At 48.1% G+C, this 27,981-nt stretch overlaps 2 protein-coding genes across 9 annotated transcripts; one reads left to right on the plus strand and one right to left on the minus strand.

Moving 5' to 3' along the window:
- Positions 1 to 46: 46 nt before the first annotated feature.
- ACP2 (acid phosphatase 2, lysosomal) lies at positions 47 to 7,501 on the plus strand. Of its 6 annotated transcripts, XM_057695272.1 has the most exons (11): positions 47 to 179; positions 759 to 854; positions 1,175 to 1,261; positions 2,143 to 2,295; positions 2,404 to 2,502; positions 2,580 to 2,669; positions 3,125 to 3,257; positions 4,036 to 4,118; positions 4,199 to 4,305; positions 4,405 to 4,580; positions 6,551 to 7,501. In XM_057695272.1, the coding sequence occupies exons 1-11, from the start codon at positions 66 to 68 to the stop codon at positions 6,682 to 6,684; spliced, it is 1,272 nt and encodes a 423-aa protein (XP_057551255.1). In that variant the 5' UTR covers positions 47 to 65; the 3' UTR covers positions 6,685 to 7,501. The 6 variants fall into 6 exon arrangements, with proteins under 6 accessions (XP_057551255.1, XP_057551253.1, XP_057551254.1 ...); XM_057695270.1 differs by having other exon boundaries at positions 57 to 179; positions 2,143 to 2,502; XM_057695271.1 differs by having other exon boundaries at positions 57 to 179; positions 2,143 to 2,502; positions 6,602 to 7,501.
- DDB2 (damage specific DNA binding protein 2) lies at positions 6,867 to 27,981 on the minus strand. Of its 3 annotated transcripts, XM_057695267.1 has the most exons (10): positions 27,507 to 27,981; positions 26,268 to 26,404; positions 25,705 to 25,896; positions 12,143 to 12,288; positions 10,748 to 10,847; positions 10,479 to 10,656; positions 10,014 to 10,156; positions 8,477 to 8,641; positions 8,288 to 8,333; positions 6,876 to 7,987 (listed from the first exon to the last, which is right to left on the minus strand). In XM_057695267.1, the coding sequence occupies exons 1-10, from the start codon at positions 27,835 to 27,837 to the stop codon at positions 7,938 to 7,940; spliced, it is 1,488 nt and encodes a 495-aa protein (XP_057551250.1). In that variant the 5' UTR covers positions 27,838 to 27,981; the 3' UTR covers positions 6,876 to 7,937. The 3 variants fall into 3 exon arrangements, with proteins under 3 accessions (XP_057551248.1, XP_057551249.1, XP_057551250.1); XM_057695265.1 differs by having other exon boundaries at positions 6,867 to 7,987; positions 8,288 to 8,641; XM_057695266.1 differs by having other exon boundaries at positions 6,873 to 8,333.

Below are 27,981 nucleotides of genomic sequence, written 5' to 3' on the forward strand. Positions count from 1 at the left end.
CGGGCGGCTGCTGCGAGGGCCACCCAGTGCGTTCCGGCCTCTTCGCTGCAGAGACGACAGCGGTGATGGCGGGCAGACAGTTTGGCTGCAGCCGGGCGGCTCTTCTACAGCTCCTTCTCGGTGTGAACCTGATGGTGATGCCACCTGCCCAGGCCCGGAGTCTGCGTTTCGTTACCTTGGTAATAAGAGGTGGGGTCGCCAAGGGCTCGCCAGTGGCAGGAGGGCACCGGCCTGCTGGTGGAGGGATGGGCGGGGCTTTGCTGGGGTCTGGGGTCTGCAGGAGGAGGAGGAGCAGCTGGTTTAGGGGGCGACGGCTGGCCTGCGGGGTCACGGTGAAGCTCTGGGGTGTGGGGCGGGGGCCCAGGGTGTAAGGAGTTCTGTAATAGAGGGTAAGTCGGTGAGTCCGCCTTGGAGCAGGGATGCAGTTGAGCGGTTGAGACTCGCTTCTAAAGAAACCTTTGAGGATTTTTTCCAAGTCTTCCCCACCGTCTGCATGGCTTTTCTTTCTTTTCCCTTCCCACCTGTACTTTTGGTTTTCCCACGGTCTCCAGTGGCATTGCTTGGCCAAGGGAGAATCTCTGGAGCCTGGAGGAAGTTACTGACTTCTGAGTTAGGGTCTTTTGCAGTGGGTAGCGTTAAGCCTTCCCGGGGCGGGGGGCGGTGGTGATACTTCCCTCTCAGCGTGGGGCAGAGTTTGGCTCTGTGTCCACATCAAGGGGACCCTTCTGACCTATAGGCTGACCGTCTTCTTTCCTCAGCTGTACCGACATGGAGACCGTTCGCCAGTGAAGACGTATCCCAAGGACCCCTATCAGGAAGACATATGGCCCCAAGGGCTTGGTCAGCTAACCAAGGTGGGTCGGAATCCAGCCCTCTCTCAGGATGGGCTGGAGAGTGAGTGACCTCTAGAGCAGCTGTAGAACCTGGGGCCTCACCAAACTGCCTTTTCCCATGTAGCTGCTGACTCTGACCGCATTTCTTCTGTCTGTCCCCAGATTACAGTGGCCATACACAATGCCGTGCGCAATCGGCCACTTAGTAAATGACTCCTGGGATCAGATTAACCCACTGCTGCTTCCAGCCAGGAACCCGGAAAGCAGCAGTGGCTAAGCTCTGTGGTACTCGTGAGCCATCCCTTCCCTCTGGGCCTCTTAATCCTTGGGTTTGCCTGCAGGAGGGGATGCTGCAGCACTGGGAGCTGGGCCAGGCTCTGCGACAGCGCTACCATGGCTTCCTCAACACCTCTTACCACCGGCAAGAGGTAGGGCTGGGAGCTCAAGAGGCAAGGGAAATGGGGTCCGCTGTTCTCACCCTCTGCCCTTGGGGAGACTGTGGGTGAGGCTGGGCACTCTGGCCTCCCTCCGTGCATTTTTGGTTACAGCTACAGGACAAGACATCCAAGGGCTGCCTAGAGCAAAACCCTAGAGGCTTAGTTGCCCCTGTTGGGCTTGGGAAGAGGCAAAACTGATCAAGCATCCAAGCTGACCTAAGGGTCTGGCAACGTCGTTTCTGACTGTGAAGTAACTCAGGCTTTCCATCCAAGACACTTATTGAGTGCCTCGTTATGGGCGTGGCACTGGGCTAGCACTGCATATAATGGTGCACCACACAGACGGATCTTTGTCTCTAGATGTTGTTACTGTTTTCTTGGGGGCCTGCCTTCTCCTGATCTTTGCCCTTTCTCACAGCTTATTCCTCCCTTTTCACAGGCAATTATCTCTGTTCCTTATTTTATTTCCTTTCCTGGTCTCTAAGGCAGTTATAAAGGGGGTTGTGATTGAAGACAGTTTCTGCCCTCAAGGACCCAGGCCTAGATAGGGAGATAGGTGTTGTAATAAACCAGGCAGGTAGACAGACCTGAGAGCCTTGTTGACGAAGCACTTTGGACTGGGAGGGGCATTTGAACTAGAGCCATTCCCACAGGAGTTCTTCACAGATGGGGGACAGCTGTGCTCCCAGCTGAGTGGGCCTTGGCTAGGAAGGGGGACGGGGAAGGCCAGAGGGGGAGAGGGCTGGATGCATGGTGGGTTTACAATTTGCTGGATGACCATCAAAAACAGGTCCTCCTCTGGGGCCCCACTGAGGGGCCAGAGCTCCCCAACCCCACTCCCACAGGTGAGACCCATGTTGTCACCTCTGCAGGTTTATGTTCGAAGCACAGACTTTGACCGGACTCTCATGAGTGCTGAAGCCAACCTGGCTGGACTCTTCCCTCCTGACGGAATGCAGCGCTTTAGCCCAAACATCTCTTGGCAGCCTATCCCCGTCCACACTGTGCCCATTGCCGAGGACAGGGTAAGACTGGCCAGCTCTTCCCTAGAGGTGGTGACAGGGACAGCTGTGGCCATTGGCCTGCTGACTCCCGGCTCCTTCTCTGCCTGTTTCCCCCACGTCGGTCTGCAGCTGCTGAAGTTCCCGTTGGGCCCATGTCCCCGTTTTGAACAGCTGCAGAACGAGACCCGGCGGACACCGGAGTATCAGAATGAGAGTATTCAGAATGCAGTGAGTGGGGCTGGGGGGAGGTCACCACACGGTCCTTCCCCCAGGGCAGGACTGGTCCCCTGATGCACTTTTCACAGCAATTCCTGGACATGGTGGCCCACGAGACGGGACTTACGGACCTGACACTGGAGACCGTCTGGAATGTCTACGACACCCTCTTCTGTGAGGTGAGCCAGCTCAGGGTCCCTGGTGTGACTCCTGTCCTCTCACACCTCGGTAGGCCTAGGTGACCAGGCCAAGTAGAACAGTGCTTGGACGCCATGGCCCCTGGGGAGGTCCAGGCAAGCTGCCTCTTGTGAAACACGGGAACTTCCCTCACGGGTGAGGAAGAACCTCAGAGTGGGAAACAGTTTATCGATCGTCAGCAGCTGGGGCTTCTCTGCACCCAGAGCCCTCGTGGTATCTGACTTGGTTCTGCTGAGTCGCACGTTTTGTGCCCGAGCCTCCTTTCCTGTCCCCTGCAGCCTCCACGCCGTCCACCACGTCTCCTGGTTCCAGTCCCTCTGCCTCTCCTCCCCCTCCCCTCACACACACACAGGCACCGTCCCACCAGGAAGAGAGCTGCTCCCTTGAGAGGCTCTGGCCTGGGCTGGGGAGCTAACCTGCCCGCTGCCGCACACAGCAGACACACGGGCTGGTCCTGCCGCCCTGGGCCTCGCCCCAGACCATGCAGCGCCTGAGCCGGCTAAAGGACTTCAGCTTCCGCTTCCTCTTCGGGATCTACGAGCAGGCAGAGAAGGCCCGGCTGCAGGGGGGTGAGTGACAAAGCAGCACGTCACTCCCCCGTCAGAGCACCACAGCGTCAGACGTCTGCTGCGGGGGCGTCTCACGCGCTCACGTCTCCACCTGCAGCGTGCTCCACTCTCCCAGCACCAGTTCCCCCTAGTTATCCCGTCTGTCCTCGAAGCTTCCCCAGTTCTCCAGGTGCTCAGCACGCCGGTCACTGTGTGAGGGACCCCAGTGAGGTCTGTGTGCTTCTCTTCTGCCATTCACATTCTTAAGTTTCACCCATGTCAGGAGACTCCCCCTCCCCTCCCCTCGAATGACTCCCTAACTCCAGAGGACCACCGGGGGCCACTCGGAAAGGAGGCTGAGAGTAACACACGTGCCAGCTTCCTGATCCGAGCACCCAGGGGAGTGCCAGCCACCAGACCTTTCCAACGTCTCAGACGTTTTCAGAGCCCGCGCATGACAGAGCTCCCCTGGCCTGGAGCGGTCTTACGTGTATATTTGTCCCCAACTGGAGTCATTCTTCAAACATGGGCAAGGTCTTATAGCTCCTTTACAAATACATGGCCAGGTTCCTGCACCTGTGTTGAAATACAGATACATTGTTGCATCTTACCTTCTGTAAATTTGAAGGTTCTTAGCAGGGGGGTGCTGGGAGTTCACTCATGAGTGTTCCCGTGAAGGTAGAGTTCCCTGTGCCGGTGATCAGACCCAGGACTGGCAGGGGGTGAGAGGACCCCAGATAGGTCTGGTCAGAAGACGGTGATGGCTGTAGCCCCTGACGCTGGGGACGTTCTCCTTCAGGAGTCCTGCTGGCTCAGATACGGAAGAACCTGACCCTGATGGCGAGCAGCTCCCAGCTCCCTAAGCTGCTGGTCTACTCTGCGGTAAGCCGGCGCTGGATCTCGCCTCTCCTCAGCGCCTGGGGAGGGGGGCAGTGCTGACGGGGAGCCCTTCTCCCTTACAGCATGACACCACCCTGGTGGCTCTGCAGATGGCGCTGGATGTCTACAATGGCGAACAGGCCCCCTACGCGTCCTGCCACATGTTTGAACTGTACCAGGAAGAGAACGGGTGAGTGGAGCTCTCCGCCTGCCTCGCGGAGGGGTGCTCGCGTGGGGACTGTGGGCAGCCCGGGGCTGTGCTCTCGGCCTGTCTCCTGTCGACCCTCAGGAATTTCTCGGTGGAGATGTACTTTCGGAATGAGAGTACCAAGGCCCCCTGGCCCGTGACCCTGCCCGGCTGCCCCCACCGCTGCCCGCTGCAGGACTTCCTTCGCCTCACAGAGCCTGTCGTGCCCAGGGACTGGCAGCAGGAGTGCCAGCTGGCAAGCAGCCCTGCAGACACGGGTGAGCTTCTGCCTGCCTCCATGTTGGTCATGCCCCGGAACCGCGTGCAGTTCACACCCACAGGTCTCGAGAGCGCTGATGCACTTCCAGCCATCCTATTGCAGGTCCCTAGACAGTTCATTCCCCACCCTCAGGCGCACTCCTCACCCTCAGGCAACGCCCCTCTTCCTATACCATGAGGAAATAAAAGCAATGGGAGAGAACTGCCTTGTCCTCCCGCCACCAGATGTTCCAGCTTACTTGCTGGTACCAGCTGCCACCTGGGGCCATCCTTTCCACTCACACTGCGGGTCCTTCTCGTCTGACCTCCACACGGACCCCCAATGCTCAATGTTTCTGCTCTACTGGATCAGTCTCATATCAAAGTCTAACAAAAACATCTTTGGCCCACATCCTTCTCCAGCTGCCACTCCCTTTCTCTCTCCCCTTTATGGGGGGAATCCTTCAAAGAGTTGCCTGGATTCTGGTGTCACTTCCTCACTGCCCATTCTCTCAGATGCACACTGGACAGTCTTGTGTCCCCTGCCACTCCATGGAAGCCATTCTTGTCAAGGACCAGTGACCTTCTCTTACCAAAGCCAGTGACCAGGGGCTTCCTAGGTGGCGCAGTGGTTAAGAATCTGCTTGCCAATGCAGAGGACATGGGTTCAATCCCTGCTCCAGGAAGATCCCACATGCCACAGAGCAACTAAGCCTGTGTGCCCAAAAAAAAAAAAAAAAAAAAAAGCCAGTGACCAGTTCTTAGTCAGCTTCTTTCACTTCTCAGCAGCATTACGGAATCGGTCACTTTCCTTCAACACTTTCTTGGCTTCTCTCCTGACTCACAGGCAGCTTCCTTTACTAGCATCTCCTCCCCACTAACCAGTGGATGGCCCAGGGCTCAGCCTGGCTCTTTCCCCATCGATGCCCACTTCCAGGGTGAGCTTACTCAGTCTCATGGCTTTATATACCATCGCCATGCTAAGTTCTGTCTTTTTATGACTCACAGATTCATGACCTCTTCTCTGAGCTACAGGTTCATATATCCAGCTGCTGACTTGAGGTCTCTACATGGATGTCAGCTAAGGCACGTCACAGTTGAAGTCTAAATCCAAATGCTCTTCCCCCAAAACTGCTCTTCCTCCAGGCTTCCCCACCTTAGTAAATGCCATATTCACCACCTAGGTGCACAGCATAACCCAGAGAGCTATCCTGAATACCTCTTTCTCAGACCCCCACCTCCAGACCACTAGCAGATCCTACCCAGTCTATAGAGTACACGCTCTTTCTCCCCAGCCCAGTCTGCCACCGTCTCTTGCCTGAAGTACTGCAAAGCTTCCTAACGTTCTTGCTGATGCTCTTCTTGGCCCTGCCAGTCTATCGGCACAGCAGAGTTTTTTTTTAAAACATAAATCCATTCACATCATTACCCTTCTCAGAATCTTCCAGTGGCTTCCCATCACATTTGGAATAAAATCCAAGTTCTTTATCATAGCCTCCAGGCCCTACTTGGTCTGGTCCTCTGCCCTCATCTCCTCTTTGTTCCTCACATACTCTGCTCTAGTGATACTGACTTTCTTGCTGGTCCTAGACCACGCCGAGCTAATTCCCTTTTGCATTTGCTTCCTGTCCACCCGCCACCCCACCCCTAGGACACTCTTCTCTCAGATCTTTTGTATCTCAGTGACTCCAGTCTCTGTTCAAATTGTTGCTTTCTTAGTGGCATCTTCCCTGACTGACCTACCTCTCCATCATTTCCCCCTTTCCTCCCTTTGCTTTTCTTTATGGCCGTGGCCACTAACCTAGCATTTCTGTCATTTGCCTGTTATGGCATCTGCTCTCCTAGAATGTAAAGTCTACAAGGGAGGCTTTGTCTTGGCCACTTGTGACATCCCCATGGTGAGAACAGCACCTGGCACGTGGTAGGCCCTCGAGTGTCTGTTGAATGAACCCTGACGTGACCTTCCTCTCCCCGCCCCGCCCGTGCGCAGAGGTGATCGTGGCCTTGGCGGTATGTGGCTCCATCCTCTTCCTCCTCATAGTGCTGCTCCTCACCGTCCTCTTCCGGACGCAGGCCCAGCCTCCGGGCTACCGCCACCTTCCAGACGGGGAGGACCGTGCCTGACAGCCGCTCGGCCCCCTCCCCTCTGCCTCCTAGGGGAGGGGGGCTGGGCCCCGCCCCTGACTGCTGCTGCTCCCCCCAACCCACGGACAGGAGACCCTGGGCTGGGCCTCCCTCCGATCACCCCGACCTGGATGCACAAGCGGGGCTCCGCTTGGCCCGTGGCGCCCGTCCGTCGGCATCCGTGTGCCTGATGTTACCCAAGTACTGTGTCGGACACTGGCTGTCTCCAAACAGGACCTGCCTCCTCCATGCTCCCCTCTAAGGGCCTGACATGTAGACAAGTATTCAAGTCCCCACTCAAGACCCAGGATAAAAAGACTGAAGGAGTTGGTGCTTGATGTGCTTTGCCTCTCCATCAAGCCCTGCTCACGCTCTCTTCCAACCCAGAGTCTTTAGCAAACGGCCCAGAGGACACACGCTTGCCTCTCAGTGCTTATTTTAGTGGGAAAAACTGCACAACACTGGGGGTGTGAACACTGGCCACCAAGAAACCAGATCACCCAAGAGCCAGCCGGCGAAGTGTTCCTTTGTCCAGCGGGAGCCACCATTAACTAGAGTCAGACATAATGCTTCCAGCATCTTTGTCACCTCTGCACCTTGAGCAGGTCGGAAGGATGCTTGTAGTTGGGAGGGGGTCGGGGGAGGTGGGGGGATGAATTGTGGTACAGAATCATGAAAGCACTGTCCCTCTCAGCGGGGCTGGGATCTCCTGGGATCTGCCAGAGGTCTCCAGCTGGCAGGCTGTGAGCGGAACGGCTCTTGACTGTAGCCCAGAACAGGGCTGAGACAGCGTCCAGAGAATGAAGGTTTTGGACTCTTCGTGCTGTTTCTGTGCCTTTTCTTCATCTTGGGGACCTGAGACGCCCTCCGCCCAGGTCAGTGCTGGAAGATGCACTCAGAAGCGCAGCTGGGTTTGGCGTTATTGGCCGCGTGAATAGGGAGCGCAAATCAAAAACCACCACCGGGTCCTCGGCCGCTGCACGTCCGAGAGGAGAAGGGAGAGCAGCCTGGCTCCAGGCTGGATCTAGCAGGGGCCCCTGGGGAAGCGGCAGCACCAGCGCTGCAGGTCCTGGAGCCACGTCCAGAGCAGTGCGTGCCAGGGTCCCAGTCCCAGCATCGCAGTCCCAGTGCCCCTGCTCCGACCCTGAGACCCAAATACCTCTGGCCCTTTAACACGAAGCCGCCTTTCCTCGCAGAGCTTTTTCTCATGCGGCTCCAAGCCCTTGCTTGGCCCCCACCTTCGTTAACGTCTCTCACTCCCGCGTCCCAGCTTCCTCCCGGCTCCAGATGAGAATGTGATAACCTAGGAGGAGCGAGACCAATCTGACGCGCACCTTCCGTCATCCGCCTCTGAGGACGTGGGGCCGGGGTGGCGAGCCTGGGACTTGGTATGGAGAAACCAGGAAACGGGGCAGCAGCCAGGCACGGCTGTGACCAAGACGAAGCAAGAGGGATGGAGGGCCTCGGCCGAAGAGACCGCTGCCCCCTGGCATCATCTTTCCTGACTACGCCCCTGGGGTGAACGGAGCGGCGCTAAGCTGGGGTTAGCCTGCACCGAACCTGGGGGAGGAGCGTGGGTTTGACCAGACGGAGGTACACTCACCCATCACAGAGGCCAGCGTGTCCCCCATGGGATTGAACTCATTGAGCTGCAGAGACAAGGGGATAAGCATGAGGAGGGAGTGAAGGCACTGGGGGAAGGGTGCACGAGGGTTAATTTCTGATCATTTTTGATCAGTAAGGTGGGTTGAATCCGTTTCCTCCCATTCTTGCTTGAGGGCCCAAGCCTCACCGACATGATACCAGAAGATTCTGGGTCATAGAGCTGATACATCATCTTTCCTGAGCTGCCATCAAACACATCAATCGTCCTTAATTCATGGGGGGTACAGCTTTTGAAATTAGGATCTGGGTATCGGCCCACAACAATGAGGTTGTAGCGAGGATGCCAGGTTGCCTAGGAGACGGAGAGGCGGGTCACGAGAGGAAACGCAGACACCATCAAGAGCGCCTCTGCCACGAACGACAACTGTGAACACAACTGCCAGCAGTTTAGTGACGGAGGTGAGACCTACCTGAAACGACAAGAACGGTTTTCAAGTGCGTGTGCATCTACCTTACAAATTTAAAATCCCCAGCTGGCCTCCCTGACCCTTAGGACACCTTCAGGCCTTCTGTCTCCTTTGCATATCCTCAGATCATACCAACAAAGTGAAAAGCCTCTGGTAACCAAAACCACACAGGACCTAAGTTCTGAAGTAATCCCACTACTCTCCCTCCATCAACGTCAATAATGAGTTGAGCAGAAGATGGCTAGTGGCTGAAAAAGGGGAGGACACCTGTGTTCCCCAGATCACCCTGCTCAAAACAAATCTGGCAGTTATTGGAATGACAGAACTGGATGGGATTTTCCCAAGAAAGCTTTTCAAGGAAGTTCTGAAGGAGAAAAGACATGGTTAGCAGAAAGGAAGAGGTGCTACAGGCAATGGCTTGGAAATACGTCACAAACAAGTCACACCTGGGATGTTGTCGCTTGGGCTGGCTGATTACCAAGTGGGAGATGAGGAAGGATCAGTGGGAACACCAACTGCTGAAGGACCCTGATGTTCCTGAGGGCTTGGGTTTGATCTGAGGTATGTGGGGGCCACGCCAGCACCAAGTCTTCAGTGCTTCCTGAGCACCTACTAGGCGCTAAGCGTGTTGCCACCTGCTTTGAGGACATGGATTCATCCTCACAACACGCTTGTCAGTCAGAAGACACTATTAAGCCCCTTTTTATAGACAAGGAAACTGGGATCCAAAATTTGAGTGATCTAATCAAGGATGCTAACCCCAGGGGGTCTGCCTGCCTGAACTCTGCTTTGCTGACTAACGTATAGGCGTGAGATCTAGAGGTCTGAAGAGGGGCTGTGGTTCTAGAAAAGAATATACACGCGTAAAGCGGGACTGGCAGCGTTCAGACTGCTTGCGGGTGTGGGCAGGAAGGAATCACAGGACTCGAAGACTGTAAGCCTTAGGCTCTGAGGCTAGAGAAGCTGCTGCTGAGGGCTAGGTTAGCTTGCGGGTCAGCTGCACACACAGGTCACTGAAACGGAGGGCAGAACGGAGGGTTAGGATCTCCGAACGTGCCCACAGTGAGATCTGGGCTGCACGGGAAAAACTCAGGAAAATGGGATCACAGAGCTGGACAAAAGGTGCAGACAGACCCAAAGAGACTGCTTTGTGTCAGGGCAGGAAGAGGTCTGGGGTTAAAGGCTCTGTGTCTGCCCCTCCCCACCCTGGCAGACCCGATCCAGCCCATGGTCACAGCCCCCTTCCCGCCCACTTACCTTGATGGGCGTCAGGTGCTGGAAGTGGCGGTGAGGGTGTGGGATCAGGCTCGGGGGGCAGTCCCATTGGGAGGCAGAGTAAACCCGGATCTCACTCTTCTGGTCTGTGGTCAGGAGCTGGGCTCCATCGGGACTGAAATGAGCTGGCAAAGTGAAAAGCCCCTGAGCTCAAGGAGCCACGGGCCCCCTGTTGTCCTGGCCCTTGCAGGCCTGTTGCCAGGGCACCCTCCCTCCCACTCCTTTCTAGAGACAGGTGGAAGGGAGGTAAATCTGGGCTGTAAACAAAAACATCCTAGAGGCTCAGCAGCTGATAGGGACAGCTGGAGTCAGAGAGGCTCCAAGACACGACCTTGGCCCATGCTATCGGGGTCTAAAGGTTTGGCCTAGTGGCTTCTACACGTTGAGGAAAAACCCCTGAAGCAGTCAGCAGGGTCTGCAGGAAGGATGAGGTCTGGTATATCACACCTGCGTTGACAGGATGCCTGTGCGGCAGCGAGTGGAGGAAGCTGGATTTCCCTCTAACCTGGCGCAGGTCCCAGATTTTCACTGTTTGATCTACGGAGGCTGTGGCCAGGAACCAATCACAGCATGGGTTCAGGGCCACATGGGTCACTTTCTTTTTGTGCATCCTCAGATTCCAAAGCTGCAGAGAAGAGCTCGGTTCAGGTGGGGGCGCAGAACCGAGACTGGGGGTCAGGGAGGGGAGGGGAGGACCTGGGCTTCGGAGGACGCACCTCCCTGCCCTCCATGTTCAGCAGGATCACGTTCCCCACGTTGTCTCCTGTGACCACCACTCGGCTTCTGACAGACACATCCAGGCTGCAGAACCAGACGCTGGAGGGAGAGACTGGGATGTAAGATTCTTGGGGACAGAGGCAAGTTCCGTTCATTCGCTGTTGGAGCTCACGTCTAAGGCACAGTAGACGGTCAGTAAATACTTGTGGAATGAATGAATAACGTGTCGTGGACTCCCAGTAAGGAGCAGTCAGACATGCTGACCCTCCTGACCGAGGGTATGGGGGTGCTGGGGCTCAGAAACTTGCCCAGTGACTGCTGGGCCCAGGATCCTCAGCTACTAAGAGTCCCTGAAGCAGCCAAAGCCAGAGCCACAGGCAGCCCCCAGGCGGGCCTCCCCCTGCAGCCCTGGGTCCTGAGGGAGGCTCACTGTTTTCTCTCTCCCTTCGCGCCCCACCCTTTGGGCCAAAGGAGATGACACACCAAATAGGGACTGCCCAGCTCTGCGCCTCAGAGCTGTCTAGAAAGGAACTTCTGCCCCCTTCTGAGCATCTAGGGGGAAAGGCACACACAGCTCAGAAGCTGTATCTTGCTCTTCTGCCCCTCAGACGACACGATGTGAAGAGGTGGGTTGGGGGGGTGTGCTGCAGCGATCCTGACAGCCAGCCAGGGGGGCTCAGGCTCAGTTCTTCCCGCAAAGCCCTGCTACGCTGCCTTTCACATCCCTGTAAGCACCTTTCAGAGGGAGGGCTGCTCGTAGAAGAGTAAGTCCATTCTGTCAGCCGTCCTACTGCTCCTGTATTTCCTACCCCTGTGGGGCAGCCCGGTGCGAGTTAGGCCCCCACACTCTCACGCACTCAGGCAGCGGGCTCATGTCTCTGGCTAGAAACCAAAGTGACAAGCTCTTTGTAATCTCTCCAGCCACTTGCTCTTGGGGAGTCCAAAGTGCTCTGTAGGCACGATGACATGCATTTAACTTCCATCAAGGAACTGATGAGGTCATTACACCTCACCGAATGGAGGGAATGGGATCTTAAGTTCTTAGTTCCTGCTTCAGGCTTTCAGTGGCTTTCTAGGCTAATGCCATGTTGACTTGTCCAGTGAGAGTCAAGGTCTAGCCTGATACAGTCATGACTGACAGAAGAGCTGAAGCCCTTCCTTCACTGAGAAAAGCTGAAGCGCCAGCACCTCTCCCTGAAGCAGTAATCCCTGTGGCCTAGAGTAAGAGCAGCTACAGGAAAAGTCTGAGAGAGAGGGGGCAGGGTGGAAAGGAGCTAGCAGCGGTCCTTGCTTCCCTGGGCCAGGTCTGCCTAGAGGAAGTGGGATCGGGATGCTTTTGCCAGGACTACACCGAGAGCCTAGAAGCCCTTTCCCCTCGGAGTCAAACTACTCACTTGCAGGTGCCTGAGCTGGCAAAAACCCGGAGAGTGTTGCCTTTAAAGTCTTGCAGCCTAGTTGTTCCCTCCATTGAGGAGGTGAAAAACTGGTTGGTATTGAGGGGGTTAAACTTCAGCCCCGTGATGCTCCCTCCAGCTCCAATCTAACACAAGGAAGAAAAAAGCCAGTGAGTGACAATGGCCCAGGAAGAAGACGAAGCCTGGGTGCATGTACTCTGCTCGGACACAAGAGTCAGCCAGGCCGTGCTGGGGCCCCGGCCAGCTCAGATGCCTAGGCAGTAGGATGCCCTCCACGGTACTCTCTCTCTCTTAAGGTTTCAGTTTTCATTTTATACTTTTTAATGAACATACAGTAGGTTGGTTTGTAAAATTCTAAAATTGATAGTTCAAGTTCTGTGAATTTTAACACATGCATAGATTTCAATAACCGCCACCAAACGGAGGATGCAGGACAGTTGTGTCACTTCCCCAGAAATCCTGTGCTCACCCACTGCCGTCCCGTCCTCCCGTGGCTCCCATCCCCTGGCAGACGTGGCCCCGTTCTCCATCGCTGTGTAATCGTTTTGCCTTTGATAGACTGTCATATAAAGTGAATCATGTGGTGTACAGCCTCGTGAGACTGGCTTCTTTCGTCTCGTTCCGTGTGATGGCCCTGAGTGTCATCCAGCTGGCTGTGTGTATCTAGTTCACCCCTCTTATTGCTGAATATTCCATCGTGTGGATGTCCCGTAATTCATCATAGAAGCGCTCTTCTCAGAAGAGCTTCAGCTTGGCCCAGGGGCTGGGTTAGGAGGGCTGGTGTCAGATCTGAGCTCCTTCCTGTTTTTTCTAGACATCTCAGACGGTGATGGAAATGACCATGATAACCTTATTAAGTGCTTATCACGTAGCAAGCACTGTTTTAAGAACGGTACATCCTCAAGGCTCCTCTTGCACGTCTTCCGTGTGCTGTTGCCATCCCAGGCTTAGTTCCACACGGCCTCTTACACAACATCCACTCAACTCACTCAACATACGACCTGGGACTTTCCATTCCCTCTATAAAATATTCTAACTGATGCCTGTGGTTCACCGAACCCTTGCTCCTAGGAAGAGAATCTGCTCCCACTAGCTGAGTTCTATGCTTACGAAGAGTTAGTTGTGTTTGTTCTTAAACCTATATATGCCAGTTGTACTTTGTGTTGTAATCATGTAACTTAAACATGTAATTTATTAAACATTTAAACTTTAGACACTTAAAACATTTCATTAAATGTGGGATTTAATTAAACTGATGAAATATGTGCAAAAAGAAAGACTATTGTTATTTCTGTGAAATCCATATTGAACACTCTGGAAAAACTAGATAAAAATGATTTGCTAAAAATAATAGCTGTTGAATTAAGCATGGGTGAGATACTTATAAACAATCAGGGTAGGAAATAGTAGTAAAAATTTAAAAAGAATCTGCAATCAGATTACTTCATAACTAATTTTAAATTATGTCTCCACCTCTGGGAAATGGAAACTAGACCCTAGAAAACACGCATTATGTTCGTGCCCACCCAGGGACACCAAAAAAAATAAAGAAAAAAAAAAAGAAAGAAAGAAAACACGCATTATGGATGTGGTTTATGTAAGACCAGGTGAACCCTAATCAGTGAACACTTACAAGAAAAGCACCAGCCCTATGTCAAAGCATTAGTAATAAACACATATGTAAACATTTTAAGGAAAAATGCATCAGTGTTCTTCTAGCAAGGGTGGACTAAGTGGTTATGACCAACTCTTGCTCTGAGAAGGACTAACCAAACCTGGACAAAATATGAAAAAGAAATACGTTTGAGACTTCCAATTCCATTGATGGTGAGTAAGCTGATGTCAGGCCAACCTTCTAGCAAGGAAAACTAGAAAAGACAGGTAGAATATAGGTTCTCAACGGAAAGTTTCTGAAGTCAACAAAGAGCTATCAAGGCATCAAGGACTTGAAGTCCAGCCTCCTAGAGAGAGGAGAAGCAGAGAGGTAAGCCTGACATTTCCATGCTGCTCTTCCTCCTGAGGCATATGCAGGCAAGGAAGCGGTGACTGAGAAACAGAGGAGCTGGCCTGAAAGTGGTGGCTTAGCAGCTGAGAAGCTGAGCAGAGGTTTTGTCAGTCTCATGAGAGGCAAAAACTGAAGTTCAGACCTGTCAGGGGGGAGAGGTCTTAGAAAAAACCCAGCTTTTAGTTAGGGTCCCTGAAGCCCCAGAAATAAGAGCAAACTGGAAACAGACCATCCCTCACAAAGACTGAAGTCCAGATTCAAATCATTTCAATCTCTGATCAGATTAAGATGATCTGATTCCACTTGACCTGCCTGCCAGAGGAAAAAAAATTCTCTCTGGAGGAAAATAACAGCACTCAAAACTTCAAATTATATCTCTACAGGGTTTTATATGCAATATTTGGCATCAGATCTAAAATTATCCAGCATATCAGAAGTCAAGATCAAGTAACCAATAACCAAGAGAAAAAAAAAACAAAACAACAGTTGAAAGACTCACAGGAGATCCAGGTATTGGTGCTATTAGACACAGGCTTTAAAATAATTTTAATTAGTATACATTTAAAAAACAGACCTAATTTAAAAATGGACAAAGGGAACTCTTTTGTGGTGCAGCGGTTAGGACTTGACACTTTCACTCCCCTGGCCCAGGGTTCAGTCCCTGGTCGAGGAACTAAGATCCTGCAGGCTGCACAGTGCAGCCAAAAAAAAAAAAACAACAAAAAAGTACTTCAGCAGACATTTCTCCAAAGAAGATATGCAAACAGCCAGTGGCACGTAAGAAAAAGTCATTAGTCACTAAGGAAATGCAAATCAAGACCACAATGAAATACTATTTCACACCCACTAGGATGGCTGTAATTAAAAAGATGGACAATAACAAGTACTGTAAGATAGCCTGCGGAATCGGAGAAATACTGCAAACTATCTGATAAGGGGTTAATATGGACAATATATAGGGAACTCAGACAACTCAATAGTAAAAAAGAAAAAAAACTAATCTGATTAAAAATGGGCAAAGGATTTGAATACATACTTCTCCAAAGAAGACATACAAACGGCCAACAGGTATATGACAACGTGCTCAACATCACTAATCATCAGGCAAATGCAAAACTACAGTGAGATACCACCTCGCACTTGTTAGAGTGACTATTATCCAACAGACAAGCGATAACAAGTGCTGGCCGAGATGCGGAGAAAAGGGAACTCTTGAATAATGTTGATGGGAATGTAAATTGGTAGAGGCATTATGGAAAACAGTATGGAGGTTCCTCAAAAAACTAAAAATAGAACACCATATGACCCAGTAATTCCACTTCTGGATTATCAAAAGGGAATGAAGTCAGTTTCTCAAAGAGTTCTGTCCTTCTGTGTTCACTGCAGCATTCTTCACAACTGCCAAGATACAGAAACAACTTAAGTGACTGACGATAATGAATGGATAAAGAAAATGTGGTATACATACACACACACATATATAAATGTGGTATGTATATATACACACACACATATATAAATGTGGTATGTATATATACACACACATATATAAATGTGGTATATATATATATAAATGTGGTGTGTGTATATATTTCATATAAAGTGGAATATTATTTAGCCTTTAAAAGCAAAGAAATCCTGCCATTGGCGAAAACATGGATGGAGGACGTTATGCTAAGCAAAGTAAGTCAGACACAGAAATACAGATACTACATGATCTCACTTGTATGTGCAATCTAAAAAAGTCAAACTCGCAAAGGCAGACAGTAGAAGAGTGGTTGCCAGGGGCTGGGGGAGGGGGAGGGGAATGGGGAGATGTTTGTCAAAAGGTACAAAATTTCAGTTATTCTTGAGCTCTAATGTACAGCATGGTAACTATACTTAATAATACTGTATTGTATACTTGAAATTTTCTAAGAGAGTGGATCTTAAGTGCTCTCAGCGTGCACACATGCGCACATACACATAACTGTGATGGACGCTAATTATTGGTTAGCTTGACTGTGGTATTTCACGATGTATACATGTATTAAAGCATCATGTGGCATACCTTCAAGATGTACACTTTGTATTTGTCAGTCAAGTGTTGGTAAGGATGTGGAGGAACTGAAGCCCTCCTGCGCTGCCGGTGGGAAAGCGAAATGGAGAACAGGCAATTCCTCAAAAAATTAAACTAAAGTTACCATATGTCCCAAGAGTTATATACACCCAAGAGATATACATGCAAGAGAAATGAATATGCATGTTTATGTAAAAACCTGTATGCAGATAGTCACAGGACCATTATTCATAACAAAAGTTAAAAAAGGCTAAAAATCCGTGACTCAAACATCTATCTCAAGAAGTTGTAAAACAAACAAGAAGCTAAAACCAAAGAAAGCAGAACGAAAGAAAAGAACAGAAATGAATGAAATAAAACAAATAACACTGTGGAAAGAATCAACAAAGCCAAAAGTCGGTTTCATGAAAAGACTAATATAATTAAATTGATAAATCCTTAGTGAGAATGACCAAACAAACGAGAAAGCACAAATAACCAATGTAATGGATGGAAGAGATTATCAATATAAATCTTAGACATTTTAAAAGATAGTAAGAGGAAATCATAAACAATCTTTTGCCAATAAATCTGAAAATTTAGAGGAAACAGGCAAATTCCTAGAAAAGTACAAACTTGCCAAACTGACAGAAGATGGAAAAGAAAAATATGAATAGTCTGATATTAAAGAAATTGAGTCACAACTAAAAACTTTCTTGCAAAGTAAATTCCAGATTCTAATGGCTTCAGTGGTGAATGTACTAAATATTTAAAGAAGAAACAATCTTTTTTTTTTAAACTTTATTTTCAAACTACCTCAAACTCACAGAAAAGTTGCAAGAATAGCACCAAGACCTGTTTTTCTGGAACCATTTAATAATAAATTGCCAGCATGATGTCCCATCACACTCAAAACTTTACTGTGAACTTCCTACAAGAATATTCTCTGACAGAGCCACAGGAAAACTGTAAAACCCCCAAAACTTAGCGGTATCTAAAGTAGTTCAAACTCATAGAAACAGAAAGTAGAACTGTGGTTGCCAAGGGCTGGAGGGAAGGGGAAATGGTGAACTGTTATTCAGTGGGCACGCGGTTTCAGCTTTAGGAGATGAGAAAGTCGTAGAACTCTGCTGCAGAGCAACGAGAATACAGTCTTAGGCGCTTGAAAATGGTTCGGAGGGTCCATTTTATATTGCGGGCTTTCACCACAGCTTTCGAAGGAGCCAAATCACTTGCCAGCAATATAACTGGTAAGGTGAAAGAGTGAAAAGAAAGAACATTTAAAGGAGAAAACAATGTAACTAATAAACCAAAACAAAAAACAATCAGTGCAGTTTACTACCTTAATAGAATAGAGGAGGAAAATCATATGGTGATCTCAATAGACACAAAAAAGTATTTGATGAAATTCAATTATTATTCATGATAAGAGCTTCTGGCAAACTACAAATAAAAGAGGAACTTAATCTGATAAAAGGTATTTAAAAACAGGTTTTAAAAACAAACAAGCTCTTAGGTATGTCCCCCCAAAATTGAAAACAGTTGTTCAAACAAAAACTTTTACATGAACATTCATGGCAGCTGAATCATAACAGCAAAAGGTAGAAACAACCCAAATGCCCACCAACAGATTAATGGCAAAACAAAATTTGATGAATTCATACAATGGAATATTATTCAACTACAAAAAGGAATAAAGTACTCATATCTGCTACAACATGGATGAACCCTGAAAACACACGAAGCGAAAGGAGCCAGACCCCAAAGGACAAATATTTATTGTGTGATTCCATTTACATGCAGTACCTAGAAGAGTCAAATTCAGAGGCAGAAAACAGATTAGTAGGGCTGAGGGGAGGGGTAATAGAGATTCACTGTTTAATGGTTATAGAGTTTTATTTGGGGAAGAAAAAGTTCTGGAGATGGACAGTGGTGATGGTTGCACAACAATGTGAATGTACTTAGAGCCACTGAATTATATGCTTTAAAATAGTTAAGATGGTAACTTTCATGTTACGTATATCTTATCACAGTAAAAAGGAGCAGAAACCTTGTTTAACATAAAACGTAAAAGCCTTCTATAATTAAGAATAAGACAAGGATGTCTGTTATAGCCAACATTCAACAAAGTAGTAGAGGTCTTAGCTGAGGGAATAAGGCCAAAAAAGAAGTGTAAAAATGGTAAAGGAAGAAATGAAACTCTCATGATTTGTAGACGATAAGACTGTGTAGGAAAAAAATTTAAATCCTCAGAGAAACTATTAACATTAGTAAGTATGAATCTCTACTTCCTACTATGATGGAGTGTCAGAAACCAGATATATCCTCCCACCTTACACAACTGAAAAAATGGAAAAATACATGAAATAAGTTTTCAGACATTGGGCAACAGGCAGCACAAGACAAGAGGGAAAGAAATGAGGTTGCCCTACAACTGCCCCAGCTTACTGCTTTCCGAGAGTATCCAGGCTGCAGCACAGGGAGGGAGAACCCAAACAGCCTAGTAATCTTGCTGGGCTGAGGTGACAATTTGGGAAAGCCAACAGGGCAAGAATTTGTGGAGGTAATGCTGGAGAGGGAGATGTGCAGAGAGAGCATTCTGCAGATTTTCAGAGGGTTCCCCTCAGGCCTTTGAGCAAATATTACTGTGTAAATGTGTATACGGCTGGGGGAGAAACACCAGAAATGAATAGAAGGAGAACTCTTCAGAACAGTCTGTATTCTCACCATCCAGAATGAAAAGATTCTTAATATACAGAACATCAAGTAGAGTCCTCTGGATGAGGCCAACTCATATCTAAACTACAGGCTGCCTCAGACTCATGCTATCTGGAATAGACTGAATAATGGTCCCCCAAGATGTCCATGCCCTGATCCCTGGAACCTATGAATATTACTTCAGATGACAAAGGGACCATTTTTAAAGCAGCCAAAAGAAAAAAAATAAAAATAAAAAGATGAGAAACATAAGAATGAGAGCTGACCACATCAGAAATCTTTAACGTATTAAAAGAAAAGAAAAAAAAAATCCTGTGAACCTAGAATTCTATACCCAGCAAAAATACCTTAAAAGAAAAAAAAGAGGGGGGCAAAACACTTTCTCAGACAAACAAAAGGAAAAAATGCATCGCCAACCCACCTACATTACAGGACATGTTAAAGGAACCTCTTCAAGCAGAAAGAAAATGTTACCAAAAGGAAGTCTGGATCATACAAAGGAATGAAAAGCACTGGAAATGGAAAATACGTGGGTAAATATTAAAGTTTTTTTTTCTCATTTAAAAAATATCTTTAAAAAGATACCTACCCTGTAACCCAGCCATTCCACAACTAGGTATTTACTTGAGAAAAATGAAAACATATATCCACACAAAGACTTGTACATGAATGTTCAAAGCAGCTTTATTTGCAACAGTCAAAAACTAGAAAAAGTCCAGATGTCCTTCAACAGGTGAATGGATAAACTGTGGTATATCAATACACTGGAAACCTACTCAGGAAAAACAAAACTTACTGATACATGCAAAAATGTAGATGAATCTCAAATATTTATAATGCATGAAAGAAGCCAGAAAAAGAAAGTGTATGTATTACATGGTGCCGTTTATATAAAAGTCTTGAAAATGCAAATTTATCAATAGGGATAGAAAGTGGATAAATGGTTTTCGGGTGACAGGACAGAGGGACGAAAGGGATGGATTACCAACAGGCATAAGGAAACTTCAGGGGTGATGGATATATTCATTATTTTAATTGTAGTGATGGTTTCATGGTTGTATACATATATCGAAACTCATCAAATCATACACTCTAAACGTGCACTTTATCGTATATCAGCTATATCTCAATAAAGATTTAACAAAAAACAAAACCAAAAAGATAACTGACTATAAAGCAAAACAAAAAAAGTACGGTAGAGTTTATAACATATGTAGAAGTAAAATGTAGGACAATGACAGAAGGGAGAAAATGGAAGTAAACATATGGTTGTAAGAGTCTTACAATACACGTGAAGTAATATAATATTATTTGAAGGTTCACTCTTATATTAAAGACATATACTGTGGGGAATTCCCTGGTGGTCCAGTGGTCAGGACTGCGAACTTTCACTGCCAAGGGCCCAGGTTCAATCCCTAGTTGGGGAACTGAGATTCTGTAAGCTGCATGGCCAAAAAAAAAAAAAAAAGATGTACATTGTAAACCCAAGAACAACTACTAAAAGAGAGAAAGGGGAAAGGAAAAGAAGTGTAACTAATAATCTCATAGTGGAGACAAAATGGATCATAAAAAGTACTCAACCAAAAAGAAGGCAAGAAAAAAAGAAAAATGGAGCAAAACAATGGGACAAATAGAAACAGAAGATAACACTCAAACCCAATCATATTTATAATCATATTAAATGTAAATGGTCAAATGCTCCAATTAAAAGGTAGAGATTGTCAGAATGGATTTTTTTCTGGCCATACCACATGGCTTGTGGGATCTCAGTTTCCCAACCAGGGACTGAAGCCAGGCCCCTGGCACTGAAAGAGCAAAGTTTTAACCACTGGACTGCCAGGGAATTTCCCATGGGTTAACTCTATTTTAAATGCAGTTTTTTATATTAAAAAAATTACTGAAATATTGACATGTAACATTGTATTAGTTTTAGGAGTCCTAACCACTGGACCACAGGAAATTCCCAGACTGGATTTTTTTTTTTTACACGGTATCTACAGGAAACCCATTTTATATGCAAATACACAAATATGTTAAGAAAAAAAGGATGAAAAAAGATGTACAATGCAAATACTAATGATAAAAAAGTTGCAGTGGCTACATTAATATCAAACAAAGATTTCAGAACAAGAAATATTACCAGGGATAAAGGGAGACATCTCACAATGACAAAGTTGTCAGTTCATCAAAAGCACATAATTCTAAATATGTAAGCACCTAATAACAGAGTTTCCAAATGCTTGAAGCAAAAACTAAAGGAAAATAGAACCACAATTTTATAGTTGGAGATTCCAATATTCCTCTCTCAATAACTGATAAGAGAGAGGAATACTGGAATCTTATAAAATCAATAAGGATACAGAACATATTAAAAAAAAAAGGATACAGAACATTTAAACAACACTATTAACCAACTTAACCTAATTGACACTTAAAGAATAATTCACCCCAAAACAGGGTCTTCCCTGGCAGTCCAGTGGTTAAGACTCCATGCTTCCACAGGAGGCAGCATGGGTTCCATTCCTGGTTGGGAAACTAAGATCCTACATGCTGTGTGGTGCAGCCACCAAAAAAAAAAAAAAAAAAAAAAAAAAAAATCTCCCCAAAACAGCAGAATACATATTTTTTTTTCAAATGCATATGGAACACTCACTAAGACAGTCCATGTGCTGAGCCAAAATACAAATAAAAAATGTAAAAGGACTGGAATCATGTAAAATGTCTTTTGTTCATAACAGAATTGAACTAGAAGTCAATACCAGAGAAACATCTCAACAATCCCCAAATATTTGGAAATTAAACAAAATACTTCAGAATAACCCATAGGTCAAAGAAGAAATCATAAAGAATTTGGAAAATAATTTGAACTGAATGGAAACAAAAACACAACAAAATCTGTGAGATGTATTTAAAGAAACAGAGGGAAATATATAGCATTAAATGGTTATATTAGAAATGAAAGGTTTCAAATAAACAATCCAAGTTTCTATCTTAAGAAACCAGAAAAAGAGGGACTTCCCTGGTGGGGCAGTGGTTAAGAATCCACCTGCCAATGCAGGGGACATGGGTTTGATCCCTGGTCTGGGAAGATTCCACATGCTGCGGAGCAACTAAGCTTGTGTGCCACAACTACTGAGCCCGCGTGATGCACCTACTGAAGCCTGTGCACCCAGAGCCCTGGCTCCGCAACAAGAGAAGCCACTGAAATGAGAAGCCCGCACACCGCAATGAAGAGCAGCCCTCATTCTCCACAACGAGAGAAAGCCCACGTGCAGCAACAGAGACCCAACGCAGCCAAAAATAAAAATAAATAAATAAATATATATTTTTTTAAAAAGAGGATAATAAGGGGATACTATGAACAACTTTACATCACTAAATTCAACATCTTAGATAAAATGGACAAATTACTTGAAGACAAACTACCAAGCTCCTTCAAGAAGAAACAGATAACCTAAATTGCCCTATATCTATTAAACAAATTGAATATATAGTTAAAATCCCTCCAACAAAGAAAACTCCAGGCCCAGATGGCTTCACTAGTCAATCTTATGAAAAATTTAAGAAAGAAACAGTAACAATTCTACACAAATTATTCCAGAAAATTCAAGGGGAAGGAACACTTCCCAACTCTTTATAATGAAGTCTACAATACCCTGATACCAAAACCAAAGGCATTACAAAAAAATGGAAATAAAATATATATTTTAAAATTGTATTTATTTATTTTTGGCCACACCATGTGACATGTGGGATCTTAGTTCCCTGACCAGGGATCAAACCCGCACCCCCTACAGTGGAAGCTGAGTCTTAACCACTGGACTGCCAGGGAAGTACACCAGGAAATAAGATATTTTCAAGTGGTCATCCTCTGGTACAAGATGACTAAACTAGAATATGACCTAATAAGTAAAATACAACAGATTCTAGGATAGAATATTTACATAAAATATAAGTAGAAAAATGGGTGTGTATAATAGTGTATACACACACATAAAGATGTCCCAAATGGGGACTTCAGGTAACAGTTACTTTATTCTTTACACTTTTTTCTGTATTGCTTGAATTTCTTACAATAAGCACAGGTCACTTTTATAATGAGAAAAAAAATAATCTTCATTTTGAAAATGTAATACCCCCTTGCCAAGGGCCTGAAAGATGTAAAGATCAGAGCCAAGGTCAGATGACTAAAGAAATGACAAAATGAGGCACTGCTGCTCCCTCAGTCACTGGTCTCAAATCAACTTCCTGCTATCATTTCCTGGGAGTAAAAACAGACACTTCTCCAGACCACATACCCTTCTTCTGCTACAGCCTAGCTCCCTGCTAGTCATACAGTTCAAATGCCCAGACCAATCTCCACAACAGAGCAAGGAAACTTCACTTAAATGCAAATCATAATAAAGGGTGATATAAACAAAAAGCAGCTTCAGCCTGACACACGTTCAAAGCAGTTATCATTCTCCTTTCAGTCAGGAAGCTCTTCCCCTAGGACACTCAGGCTGTTTCTTAAATTTCTCTATTCCCATGTCCTGCACGCCCAGGAAAAAGCCAGTCTCTTCCTGTCTAAACTCTGGGTTCTGACTTCAAGTTAAAGCTGCCCCTCCTGGTGGTCACCCGTCTCACCAGCTGGATAGGAAGCCCAACAGGCTCTCCCTTGGTTGCCTTGCTTTGGGCTTCAGGCACTTATTTTCTTGAACACTCATCTCATACCTTGAATCCTAGCCTCTCAAGCCTGCCTAACGTGGCCTTTTCTGATGAGCTGCTCTCCAAACCCTTCACTTAAAAGAACTCATCCTGGGTTTACCTTTGGCCTCTAAACTTGAGGTAGAAAAAGAGTGAAGTAATGCAGAATCCAGTTCACAAATCTGTTTTGCTCAGCTACAGAGCATGTTCAATTTCATTTAGTTACCAACATTAAAAATCACGATATTTTAAATTGAAACCCTGTGTACTGTTGGTGGGAATGTAAAATGGTGCAGCCTCTATGGAAAATAGTATGGTGGTTCCTTAAAAAATTAAAAATAGAGTTACAATGTGATCCAGCAATTCCACTCTGGGTGCATAACCAAAAGAACTGAAAGCAGGGACTTGAGATATTTGTACAATCATGTCAACAGCAGCATTATTCACAAAAGCCAAAAGGTGGAAGCAACCCAAATATCCATCCACAGATGAATGGATAAACAAAACGTGGTACATACATGCAGTGGAGTATTATTCAGCCTTAAGAGGGAAGAAAATTCTGACACGTGCTGCAACATGGATGAACCTTGAGGGCATTATGCTAAGTGAAACAAGCCTGTCACAAAAGGACAAATACTGTCTGATTCCACTTTATGAGATACTTAGTCAAAATCATAGAGACAGAAAGCCCGAATGGAATGTCGAATGTCCTTGCCAGGGTCTGGAGGGAAGGAGGAATGGGGAGTTAGTGTTTAATGGATACAGAGTTTCAGTTTTGCAAGATGAAAAAGTCTGGGAGGCTGGTTACGCAAGAATGCAGATGTACTTAATGCTGCTGAACTGTACACTTAAAATTGGTTAAGATGGTAAATTTTGTATGTGTTTCATTACAATTTTAAAAAATCAGAACATTTCCAGCTTCATTTGAAAAAATCAGATCTGTTACCACAAGACCTAGATTCTCACCCATCAACCAAATCCAATTTACCACTAACTACCATTCTATATCATTCTTTTCTTTTATCTGTCTGGCTTCTTTAGGCCTCTGAATTTGTGGCTCCTGCTCTAAACCCAGAGCATCACCTTTCACAGGAGAGCCCTTCAATGTCGGTCTCCAGCTGGGCAAGCTAAAGGTCTTCCCTTTGGTGGAGGGGCCCATACCCTCACCCCTCAGTGCCTGGTGACAAACACTAGCATGATTAAGACCATCCCTAAAAAGCCAAACCTTGCCCCAAACACACTCTGCCTTTCCTCCTTTTCTCTCCATTTATCTAAATATTGTTCTTCCTCACTCACCCACAAGACCTCTAACGACTCTAATTCACAAGCCATTCTTCCTTCTGTCATGTTCTGTAGCATTTAGCATCTGTACTGCTGTATTGTTAATTAGCATGTAGGTAGACATCCCACCTATCCAGTTATACTCCAAGCCCCTCATTCATTCAACGAATACAAAGCAGCTACTCAAGGCCAAACGTTGTTCTAGGTACTGGGGGTGGAGTGGTAAATCAGAAAGACAAGGTCCCTGCCATCATGGAGCTTACTTTTCAATGGGCAAAGACATACAAATAAGTAAAACATTTCAGATACTAATAAACACTGTGGAGGAAAAGTGAAGCAGGATCGTAAGACAGGGAGGCATTGGTGATTACGCAGAGTGGTCAGTAACAGCCTTTTTAAAGAAGTATATCGAGCCGAGACCTGAATGATCAGAGGCAGCCAGGCATGGGAACACCAAGGGAAAGAGCACTCCAGTCAAAGGGGACAGCAAGCGCAAAGACCCAGTTTCAGAAACAGAAAGAGTTAGTATGGCTAAAGCACAGGAAATGAGGAAAGACAGTGGCCCAACATGAGGTCAAGGAGGTAAGAAAGGGCTTACATTCTATTCTAAGTGACTTACGAGAGTGACCAGTATTTCATACTTTCTAATATTTTAAGGACATTCAATAAAGAGTTAAGTATCATCACCATTTACTTGTTTGAAAATACCCACAGTTACTCTTGATCCCAATTATCTCCTTGTTACTGGATGACTTTTCATCCCTTCCACAAACACTTCTTCAGCACTAGCGTCTGGAACAGGGAACTGCTCACCCCTTTAATGAAGGTGGGTTTGTCCTTCATGCCAAAGTTCCAGAGCAAGATATCTCCCCCTTTGGAACCCACGGCCAGGGTGCTGGGATGAGCTGGGTGCCACGCCAGGGATGTGGCCCTCCTGTCAAAAGGGGCAGCCTTTTGGAATATTCGGTAAGAAGCCAGAGAGTTCAAAAAGGACTGCTGGAGACCCTGATACAGAGACAAAAGAATTAAGCTGAATTAAAACACAACAGTAAATTGCCTATCTCTGACTCTTCCATAGATGAGAGGAGTCAAGTCCTCCCACTTGAGGAAAACTAACTGTCTGGCTCTGTGCATAAAAATATTTGCAATATACATGATCTAATCATGGAAAGCAAGGAGGCAGAGTGCATTTCTCCTGGGACCCCTACAGCATAGGACTTCTACCTGGCTGAATGCCCAGTAGGCCAGTCACCAAGGTGGGGGTGATCTGACCACTGACACCCCGCTAACCCAACCCAGCATCTAATTTTGGACCACTCGGCAGTAAAAACAGCACCACGCAACCCCCCGAGCTCTTCAGCCAGGAAACACCTCACCTGCTGCAGTGATGGCCAGGCAGCTGTGCCCAGCTTATGCTGGTGGAGGGCCCTGACGATGCTGGTGCATGGTGGCGGCCCCCGCAGGCTAGCCAACCCCGCCCAAAGGCAGCCTGAGTCAAATCTTCTGCTAGAACCTGCCAAGCAGAACAGACACATATTTTCCGCTTCAATCTCACTCAAAGATTTTTCGCCTGAAAAATCCCAGAAAGGCTTGTTGCTCTTGTTGCTTCATTTGGCATAGACAATCTCTCTTATCACCTCCTAAGGTATTTCCCCATTCTGCTCAGTCTCACCCAGCACAGCAAATAAATAGTGAGTAGGGATTCAGCCCCTTCCGAAAAACATTCCCTCAAATAGTAATTCTGAAGTGAGACCGACTATGATCTTGCAGGGTTCCTGAGAACTGAGCCAAAGAAACACACAAGAACTGCAGAACTCCTCCCAGTTTGGGCTGGAAAACTCGTGATACGGTTGGGTGACACCTTAAAAGTCACATATAAAACACAGTGAGAAGATTTCAGGACAGCACGGCAGAAGTGACTGGGGAAAGCAGTTTCTTTAAACCCCATGTTAAAATAATGTGGAGGGGACCAGCTGTTGGCCCCAAGTCCAGTCTGTTCTCCCGAAAGCCAGCAGGATCCACAGGGTCTGGCGTGGCGCTAAACCCACTCCGGCTCCTTCGCGGGGCGAGGGGGGCTCCGCCTAGGAGTACAGCGCTCGGGACCGCCAGCCCGGACGTGAGGACCTCATCTCCAGGGATCCCGCCTCCTGACAGCCAGCTCCTCCTTCTCGCGAACGAAACACTTCGCCATCGGCCCCCCCGCCGTCTTTCGAGTTCGCTAGGTTCCCCGTCGCCCCAGATTCAAGCCCCGCAAGCCCCTAAGGGCGCGTTTCCGGGGGACGGCGGGCAGGCGGCCGCGGGCTCCGCAGCTGAGCCCGGGCAGACGGCTCACCCCCGCGACTCCGGACCCGCAGCGCACGCCGCGAGGCGAGCGGCGCACCTCCAGCGGCCCTCGGGGCGTGAGGATGCCGGCGCTGCAGGCGGCGGCAAAGGCCCGCGGTGCGCGCCGCAGCGAGCGCCTCCGCCTCCCCGCGCCGCCCGCCGGCGGCCGAGCCCCAGCCCGGGGGGGCGCGGGGCCCGCAGGCGAGACGCACCGCGCGCGGCGGCCCCGGGCCCCGGGCGCGCCCCTCCCCCCCTCGGGCGTGCGGACCCCAAGCGGCGGGGCCCATCGGTACCGGGGCCCCTCGCGCACGGCTTCTTGGCCTCGGGCTCCAGCTCCCGGGGGCTCCGGTTCCTCCTGCTCTTGGGGCGCGCGGCCGCCTCGGGGGTCTTCTGGGTTCCGGGCCGCTTCCGGGGCGCCATGGCGCCCCCTGTGCGCAGGGGAACTGTGCCTTCTGCCGCGGCCCCCGAGGAGCGGCCGAGACGCCTCCGGGGAGAAGCGCGGGGGTCCGGCGGGCCCGCGGAGCCGCAGGGAGGCCAACGGCGCCGACTTCCCGCCAAACAGGCTCGCCGGCAGGGCGGGGCCGCGCGCGGAGGCCCGGGAGGTGGGGGAGGGGCGGGCCTCATCCGCGCGCGGAGAGCAGGGACGCCGCCTGCGCGCCGGCCGCGAGCGCGTCCCCGTCAGCTGGCCGGCCAGCAACGAGCATGGCCGTCGGCGCTCGGCCTCCCGACGCGAGGCCTCCCCCGACGCGGCGCTGCCAGGCCTCCGGG

This window comes from Hippopotamus amphibius, chromosome 9 (assembly GCF_030028045.1).
Source record: "Hippopotamus amphibius kiboko isolate mHipAmp2 chromosome 9, mHipAmp2.hap2, whole genome shotgun sequence".
NCBI lineage: Eukaryota > Metazoa > Chordata > Mammalia > Artiodactyla > Hippopotamidae > Hippopotamus > Hippopotamus amphibius.